The sequence below is a fragment of the Oryza sativa genome, chromosome 12, assembly GCF_034140825.1.
Source record: "Oryza sativa Japonica Group chromosome 12, ASM3414082v1".
Classification (NCBI taxonomy): domain Eukaryota; kingdom Viridiplantae; phylum Streptophyta; class Magnoliopsida; order Poales; family Poaceae; genus Oryza; species Oryza sativa.
Window position 1 is genome coordinate 668,482 of NC_089046.1, and position 9,546 is coordinate 678,027.

General features: G+C 44.1%; 1 protein-coding gene across 1 annotated transcript; it reads left to right on the plus strand.

The window, feature by feature from the left end:
* The first annotated feature begins 677 nt into the window (after positions 1-677).
* On the plus strand, positions 678-6,522 carry LOC4351305 (stress response protein nst1). Its single transcript, XM_015763902.3, has 3 exons — positions 678-2,426; positions 2,558-3,483; positions 6,155-6,522. Exons 1-3 carry the CDS (start codon positions 1,071-1,073, stop codon positions 6,291-6,293), a joined length of 2,421 nt encoding a protein of 806 aa, XP_015619388.1. The 5' UTR covers positions 678-1,070; the 3' UTR covers positions 6,294-6,522.
* The last annotated feature ends 3,024 nt before the right edge of the window (positions 6,523-9,546 follow it).

Below are 9,546 nucleotides of genomic sequence, written 5' to 3' on the forward strand. Positions count from 1 at the left end.
TAGGACCATGGTAGTATGATACACTTAAAAATATGATGATATCCAAATATTGCATTTATAAACAAGATCTTAACTGGCAGCCTTATTTCTTTCTTGGTGTAGGAGATGAATCCTATTTTTATATATTCTTTTCACCGACTTGTAATACACTACTATGTAAATACTATACTCTTAAATTAAGAGAAGAACAAACATGTACTCACTTTTAGTTATACACATAGGGAGAACTACAATACTTCACCATTCTTTTCTTGATCTCTTAAAAAAGGAAGCTCTATAAAGAAAGTAAAGCTAAGGATAAGGGTAAAAAGAAAGTACTATGATGAATAGCTTGGAATAACCTAGTATATGCTAATATTAGTTGAATTGAAAACAACTACTAAAACAAGAATAAAATGTTGCATTAATAGTCAAAGGCTGAGACAAAGCACATAAGCATACTCTAGAATATACAAAACTTTTAGGAAATCTGAAAAATTTTCAATACAATTTCTATGTTAAAAAAATTATATATTGTGTTTTCTTTAATTGTGTAGTACTAGTAGTCGGAGTAAGGAGAAGCAAAACATGAGGAGGGAGCGACACAAAATTAACTAGAGGAAAGAAAGCAAAAATGGCAAAGAAGGAAGAAAAAAGAAAAGGGAAGAAGAAGAAGAGACGCTGGCAGCAGCTGCGTCGAGACGCTTTATCCCTTGCCTCGCGAGAACAGAAAAAAGAAAAAAAAAGAAGAGGAAGAGGGGAAGGCAATCCGAAAGGAAATTAGGCTAGGGTTTTCGCCATGGCTACCACCCACCACCTCGAGCTCCCCCTCTCCATTCCCAATCTCTCCGACTCCTCCTAATTAATCCCGTATTCCCACCCCCCAAGCCAAGGACAGCATCTCGCATCCGCGTCCTTCAATTGATTTGATTGGGTTCCCCCCCTCCATTTCAGGGTTTCGTTTCGCATCGCAGCAATCTTCCCGACCCAGCAAGCTTCTTCTTCCCTTGGGTCCGTTAGGGTTTGAGATTGAGAGGGGCGGCGCTGGCGATCGAGATTGGTACGGCGGCGGAGGCGGAGGTGGGCGGATAATGTGTATACTGTGCGCCGTGCAACGGTGGTCGCGGCGCGTCGCCACCATGCTGCCATGGCTGGTGCTCCCGCTCATCCTCCTCTGGGCGCTCTCCCAGCTCCTCCCCGCCGCCTACCGCTTCGAGGTCACCTCCCCTCGCCTCGCCTGCGTCTCCGTCCTCCTCCTCACCCTCTTCTGGTACGAGATCCTCCTCCCCCGCCTCTCCCTCTGGCGCGCCCGCCGCTCCGCCCGCCTCCGCGAGGAGCGCCGCGCCCACGCCCTCCAGCTCCACAAGCTCCGCAAGACCGCCACCCGCCGCTGCCGCAACTGCAACAACCCCTACCGCGACCAGAACCCCGGCGGCGGCAAGTTCATGTGCTCCTACTGCGGCCATGTCTCCAAGCGCCCCGTCCTCGACCTCGGCCCTGCCGGGACCCTCCCCACCGGCTGGCCCTGCACCCAGGATTGGCCAAATGCTGCCGGTGACCCTGCCTACTGGCTCGACCTCCGCTGCTCCTCCGATAACCTGTACTCGGGGTTCTCGTGGCGCTTGTTCTCTTCCTTCTGCGTCAGCATGAGGTGGTTCTGGAGGGAAGTGCTCAGATTTGGCTCCTCGGGGGACGGCGATGGCTTGGGCCGAGATGGTAAAAGATTAGCAAAAGAAGGGGAGAACGGAGCAAAGGCTGAGGAGAGCAGAGTCGAGAAGGCGAAAAGGAAGGCGGAGGAGAAGAGGTTGGCGAGGCTGGAGAAGGAAATGCTAGAGGAGGAGGAACGCAAGCAACGGGAGGAGATGGCAAAGCTCGTGGAGGAGCGGAGGAGGCTAAGGGATGAGAAAGCAGAGGCTGAAGAGAGATCCAAAGGCGCCACACCTGTTGGGGAGAAGGATCCTCGGAAGGAAGTGGAACGTAGACGGCAGGAGAGGAGGAGGAAGGACGAGAAGGATAAGGGATCAAGCAAGAGCAATTCAGATTGCGAGGATATCGAGAGAAGAGTAACCAGGGAAGGGGAGAGAAAGCGGGATTCTGATAGAAGAAATGAGCCAGAGAAGCGGGATGCAACAAGAGTTGGCGCTGAGGGTCATAAGCCCTATAATTTTGATGCTAACAACCAGGGTAGTAAGACAGTACAGAGCAAGGCAAAGTACTTTGGCCGTATGACAGGCGGTCTGTTATCTTCTTCAAGAGGTTTTGGTGGCGGTTCCTTTTTTGGTAGAAGTGCTCAGACCTCTGCTCCTCAAGTTAACAAGGTGACTAAACCGCTTGTTACTGTAACTGACCAGAGTAACGTAGTCAAAAGAGATGCCCAACCTCCTGCAACAGCCAAATCTGCTACTGCTGGAGGAACGACAAATTCATGGACTAATGTTCATCGATCTGTGAGTAACAAAGGCATTATTAATTGCTGCAGCAGTCTATCTGTTACGATTACGACATGTGCCATTAATTGTTTTCACCCTGACTATCGTCTTACAAATACCGTTTGCATTTTTGTTATGCTTTTATGCAGGTTAGTCCAAATGTGCAGTCACAGCCTACTGGACTTAAAAAGTCATGGCACCAGCTGTTTAGTCGCTCAGCATCTGTGTCACCTTGTCCTGATGTTCCTGCTACAGCCCGTGAAATGAACGGGCAACCAGAACCATATGGAGCACAAATTAGCAATGCTCAAATCTTCCTATCGCAGTATCCCCCTCTGGACAGTAACCCTAGTTCAAGCCGCTGTATGCAATTTCCAGGTTTCCCACCAGTGAATGGAGCACCTGCCAACATGTCACTCTCTCATTTTCCAGCTGGACATATGCCCTACTATTGTGAGCCAGAACCAACAGTGTTTGAAGAACCAGAACAATTTGAGGACCCATGCTATGATCCTGATGCAATTGCGTTGCTTGGGCCAGTTTCAGAGTCCCTAGATAACTTTCCTCTCGACTTGGATAGCGGGTTCATCTCTAGTGACATCACCAAGGAAACACATGCGAAGCCTTCACCAATCGAATCTCCTCTTTCAAGATCACGTACATTCGAGGATAATCCTATTAGGCACTCAACTGGAAAAGGGCCTAATGGTTCTATTTTGCCTGAAGCTAGCAATGAACATGGGGGCACATGGCAAATGTGGGGCACGCCATTAGTTCAAGAAAGTTTAGGTCTACGAGGTCCTCAGACTGAGTGGCTCCTACCAAACACAAATCAATTTAACCATGGTGCCAGTCATTTGAATGGTGGAACAAGAAGCTCAGTGGGTTCTGGTTTGGATGACAATGATTTATGGCTGCAGAAAGCGCCTTTCCAGCAAATGCCTCTTGATACAAGGAGTCTGTTCCTTTCACATGATGTCTCAGAGAATGCTATACACAACGATTTGGATTTTGGATCACCAAACAAATCAGCCCGTTTGCACCCCATTGGGCCACCTGGTCATTCTTGGTCCAAGTAAGTATGTTGTGACATTCTTGTACCGCTTTCAGTATTTTCTGCGGCGATGAAGCATTTGATTCCATTATAGACAACAATTTGATAACCTTGGTTTGAGCTAGAAACATGGTCATAACTTACAACAGAATTACCCTACCCCATACTTTGATTATGTGAGCATAATTTTCATTTAGGTCATAAAAAATCATTACTAATGTAGCTTCATGTATCAATACACATAAGGACCAAATGAGATCAAATTCACATAGTATTCTTACAAGGAATAATCATATGCCATAGGGGACTCCTAAATTTCTTTTGTCATAATGACTAGGATGGGTGCTACCACTTTATCTATAAAAAATGGGGCAAGAGTGATACCAGTTAAGAGCAAACAATACACTCTGAATCTCCAATTTAGAAGGAATCAAAGGAGCAAATACATAAATTTCCATAATAGCAATTTTTGCCCCCAAAAGCTGGGGACCATGGCCCAGTTTGACCATGTCTTGCAGTGGTTGCATCCTTTTATGGATGGTTATTTTGGCTTTAGACAAATAAGAGGCATTAGTGACAGGGTGCAAGTTTTCTGTGGATTCTGTTTATGAGAAACACATCACAAGGCATTCAATTATGTGTTTGTGCATTTGTTGTATGAAACACTTGAATATTTCTTTGTTCTTTCTTTTAAAGAATGTATTCTTATATATTTCTATATTTAATATGGAACTATGGATTGATGATGATATCATATTAAAATAAGGGATTATGTCTAGTGGTTCTTGGTAACGCTCCACTGGCATTCCGAAGTAGTATTATTAGCTAGAAAGAATGATGACGCTGTAGAAATTAAATGTACTGCCAATCTGGAACCTGTTTCAACAGTCCTTGTCTGGCTCTCATTCTTTGGGATGTTTCGCGGTCAGCATGAGGATGTGGGACTGTATATTACTCAATGGTTGAGAGTGCAGTTCAATTGACTGTCTGTCCAAACTAAATAACTGATAAGAACCACGCCTGAATCCATGGATGGATGAGTGTTGTTTATGTGAAATTTGTTAACTGGTTGTTTCACCATAGAAAAATCAATATTGTTTTTAGGATATATATATATATATATTTACACTGTAGATGTCTGACACATTTGTTTAGAAAATGTGTTCAGTTCATAATGTTGATTGGTTTGCCTGCATCTCTTTTGACTTTTTTTGTGAATGACAGAATGATGCATGCTATTGGCTTGTTGGAAAAACTGTTTTATAGTTCAAACAAACCAAGTTTCATGTTTGACGGAGCCATTGTTTCGCTTATTCACGGAATAAGCGAAACGGCATATTTGCAAACGAAAAGTAATTTGTGAATAAAACTTTTATATATGTGTTCTTAGCAATCTAAAAGCAAAGGCTGAAAAATAAACTTCGATGAAAAAATCTCAAAATCAGCTCCAAGTTCAAGGTTGGAAATTCAAATTTTGGCTGATAAGCATAAGCATAAGCGAAAAGATGAGGCCGTGAGGCATAAGACCAAGCATCAGGTCCAAGATAATGAAAACTTAACAGGGTTTGCTTTTATACTTCGGTGTTTTTTTGTGGAGTTGGTCTGACATACAGAACTGTTGCCATGTAAATAGAGCAGGCATGATAGATTGATGTAATGTTGGCAACTTGGCAGAGAAATCAGTTATGGGCTCACTGTTCAGTTTCTCTAGCAATTTGTAGCTATCTTTATCAATACACAAGCTTTTGTGATTAGACTGCCATTTGTTTTTCTTTTAAAAGCAAAAAAAATGCTTGTTTTCTAACCGGGTTGATTTTCGGGGGTTTAAGGTACCCTGTTGAACTGTAAACAAATAATTGAAAGCCACTAAGGACGTTCCTTTGGAAACCAGGTGCAAAGATTTTCTCACTAGTTATATTTGCAATGAAAGGTTTAGTCATTTAGTTTGCTGCTTTATCTGCTGGATTCAACTTGTGGCCATTGGGCTGCATTATGTGATGATAGTTAGCTGCATTATCTAAGCAGTAAGCACCAGTAAATGCAGTTACTAGATCATGTGTGGGTTATGCACTGGCCAGGTGATATACAGGGGTTTCCAATGTGCTAACGTGGATGTTGTTTTGAATTGTTTATTGTTGTCATCACTTGAAACTGCCGATAAATTCATCATTCGTTTTTTCCCTTGCCTGTACTGCTCTGGTGGGTTGAACAGATATGGGATTTAGTTTTTTTTTTTTTGACATATATGCCTTGGGCCTAACTATTAACTAAGAAATTGAATGTACATGGTCTGAGCTAAACAATGAATATATCCTCGAATAGTTGGGTTGGACGAGTTGCTAGCTTGGAACTAAGTACAGGGCCCTATACAAATGGAATACATGATGTGTAATCCTTGTTCTTTTACCCTTTCCTCCCCACCTTGGTTTGTGGCCGTTGGGGTTTTATGGTTGGCTCTTGGCTGTACTGCATTTTCAGAAGTTACATGGTGAACTGTGTATACCTGAACTTTTCTGGTATTCTTTGACATGTGTTTGGTGTTGAAAATATTGTTCTAGGCTACTAATAATAATTTGTATGCTGCAACTGATGGTTCAATTTTTATTACATCTGTTGACTAGTCATGCATTATTCAAAACAGATTCGTTCATCTTCGTGGAACTCAGACTTTGTTTGGTTATGATTTATGCAGGGAGGCAGTGGTGCTGAATGGACCTCAGGAAGCTAGTAAGATTTGCTCACCAACAGGGGCACATGTTGGTGGTGGCTTTTTTTCAACTAATCCTGATGTACAGTCAGTTTGGTCGTTCAATCAAAAAGAGACAACATAGAACATATAAAACACAATGTCAAGCCAATGCTTCCTTGCCTCATTTGAGTTTAGGAAGTTGAGGTGATATGTTGGACTGTATTCCTTGGACGTGAATGATAGTTCCCTTTTATTTAGTATCACTTACCTGTTAACATGCGTTAGCATTAGGTCTCTCACCTGATGTTTTGGCGCATTTAACCTTTTTTTTGGATTCAATGCAAAATGGGCTGGGAACTCATGGTGCACAATCACTTGCTTGCTCAGATGCTCTTATTGATGTGGTGACTAGTGAAATCATAGTTCAGTCAATTGTCCAGCACTTCACTGGATTCCCTAGTTTGCCCTGTGGTTGAACTGGTTAGTTCCAGTGTGACCTTTGCTTTCAGTCTGCTGAGAGGTGTGGAGAGAAGATAATGAAGGAATGGTCGTGGAGCAAGTGCTGTTCCCATTAATTGACTGCATTTTTTGTGCTTGTTATCTATCCAGCGCGCCGATCCTTGATTTCCATAATAAAAGTTTAGTATTGGGTTTGTTAATCTGCATGGTTACCTTTTGCATCAGTCGGTCCACAAAAGTCAAACAAAGCTGTGTGGGCAAGTGGGTCACTAGCTAGCTGCCTGCCTAACTATTTTGTTGTGCTCATGGACATGATTGCGCCATGATGAAAGCTCACTAGCTCACTCACTGCCTCTGCCTGTGCAGAAAAGGCCGCATTCGATTTAAAGGATTTTTGTATGAACTGAAACCTTAGGAATTTTTTTTACCATCATTCATTTCATAGGAATAAAACCTATCCAATTCCTAAGGATTCTATTCTTACAGCCTAATTCTATAAGATTTTTTTTATATTATGAGAGACCTCTTGGAAAAATTTCTATGAATTGGAGTGCATGAGTCATTCTAATCCTTAATTTTTTTTTCTACCTATGATTTGGAAACTCTATGAACCGAATAAGTGCTCAGAGTTGTTGGATGTATCCCAGTCAAAAGAAAAGGAATTGCAGATGTGAGATTAGACTATCATTATCCCCTTGTGAAAAATGAGCAGATGATATATCCGGGTAGCCGGCGGATTTGCCTGGAGTGATGCATGTGTATCTTATCTATCTGGTTGGGCGGCCCTTGTCTGAATCTCTTGCAACTGTGCAAGTGGGCTGGTGTGTGTACTGTAAAACCCACACAAGCTTGAGAGCGATGGACCGACTGCTCGTGGAAATACATAGAAACTGAGAATTGAGAGATGGAGCAACAAGAAAAGTCATTACGAATTCTCGAAAAAGAAAAAGAAAAGTCAATACGAACGAGGAGTACAAACAAATTAATGCTTAGAAGAAACGAAGCAAGCTTACAATTAACTTGATGCTACGATCGATACAGCATGCTTACAAAAGACAAGCATTATGGCTGTGTTCTTCTCCCATTTTCCCAACCTATCTATCTCTCGTTATCCGCGCGCACGCTTTTCAAACTGTTAAACGGTGTGATTTATAAAAAAAGAACTTTTTATATAAAAGTTGTTTAAAAAAATCATATTAATCCTTTTTTTAAAAAAATAGGTAATACTTAATTAATCATGCAATAAAACAAACTTCATTTTACGTGCGGGGAGGGGTTCCCAACCCCCTCCTCCGAACACAGCCTATATATCCTTGATGCTGATCGCTAGAGTATGTTTCACTTTCTTTCCTCCAAAAAAACGACACATGCTCGATAGTAAGTACAGTTGGATCGATGCTTGTCTCCCGTATTTTCTCAACTGCAGGGAAAAAAAAATGCCATCGGTCTGTCCAAAGCAGGTCACGTACTCTTCTGTCCAGGTTACTCTAGTTTGGTAGTTAGCACATGGCTTACACTCAATCTTGCATTGCAACCGATCGAGTACCGATTCAATATTGCATCATGCGGCTGGCTCTTTCTTTCTTGAACAATTCAGCTACACAACCAACATCAATATACGTACTCCTAGTAGTATATAAACAAGGAGTACCTCATTACAACAAATCTACTTGCCTGTATCCCTGTGTGCCTTCAAGAATTAACAGCAGCTATATCTAGCTGGCTAATGGTGAGCTCCCCATTATGATGAAAAAAAAAGGTAAAATTTGCTACAGAACACTTAAAGATTGTGGTCTTTGCTGTGAGACATCCGAAGATCGTGTATTTGCTCTTGGACACCGAAAAAATATGGTAATTTGCTGGCGGACACTCCTCCCGTTATTTTATTATTTCCAGCTGAAACGGTGAGACAAACTTTCATAAAAGACAATTTTACCCATGGGCCATTTGTATAAGCCGACCAGGTCCGGCTGCAACCATATGTGAGAGAAGGAGGAGGAGGCAGAGCAGCCATGGCCCCCTGGCCGTGCTCTGCCATGGCGGCAGCGCGGTGGTGTTCGTCAGTGACAGCGCATGGCTGCCACGACGAGCGTCGGCGTCGGCAAGAGGAGATGGAGGCGAACCCGGTGGCGCGGCACGGGGCTCTGGGATGGCGTGGAGGTGGTGCTGCGGCAACGGACGGTGTTGGCCGGAATTGGGGAAGAGAGAGAGAGAGGCAGTGGCGCGAGGGGAAGAAGGCTTCGGCCTTGGAGCTCACCGGCGACGGCGGCGCAGGAAGGAGACGGCGATGTCCACGGCGCAGCACCCGGCCGTGATGGCCTCCACGACGCGGCGGCTCGCCACGGCCGCGCCCTCATCGTCGCCGGTCGGCCACAGGCAGAACCGCGCTCTGCCCATGAGCTCGCCGTGGTCCACCCCTGCCGGGAGGAGACCGTACACCAGCAACTGGTCGTCCCGCCCCTCCCACTGCGTGAGCAGCACCTCCCGCACGGCGCCGCCACGCGCGACGCCTCCTGCAGCGAAGGACGCGACCCGTGTCAGGGGCAGGAAAGAGAGAAGAAAAGAGAGAAGAAAGAAAATAGAAAGAAGAACAGTGTCAAGGGAATTTTGGTACTTTCAACACTCTTTCTCTCTCTGTTTTCACCGAAAATAATAAAATAATGCCTCGAGTGTCCACAGGGCCGGCCCTAGGGAGGGTCAGGCCGTGCGGCCGCCTGAGGCCCCCAAAATCTAGGGGCCCCCTATTGCACATATAAGTATATATACTACGTACTTAATAATTTTAGTCAATGGGCTATAGGCCTATATTAAGTTAGACAGCTAAATAGCTCAATACAGAAAATGAATTTTAGTCCATCGCCAGACCTGTTTCAGTGAAGCCGAAGCGATTTTCATCTTACTCCCGTCGCTTCGCCTCGATCACATCACGCCACTCA

Excerpts from the sequence above, each read along its gene's own strand:
- LOC4351305 (XM_015763902.3), top strand. The coding sequence starts at position 1,071 with ATGTGTATACTGTGCGCCGTGCAACGGTGGTCGCGGCGCGTCGCCACC. Across the intron at positions 2,427-2,557 it reads GGACTAATGTTCATCGATCT|GTTAGTCCAAATGTGCAGTC; the intron begins GTGAGTAACAAA and ends GCTTTTATGCAG. Across the intron at positions 3,484-6,154 it reads CCTGGTCATTCTTGGTCCAA|GGAGGCAGTGGTGCTGAATG; the intron begins GTAAGTATGTTG and ends TGATTTATGCAG.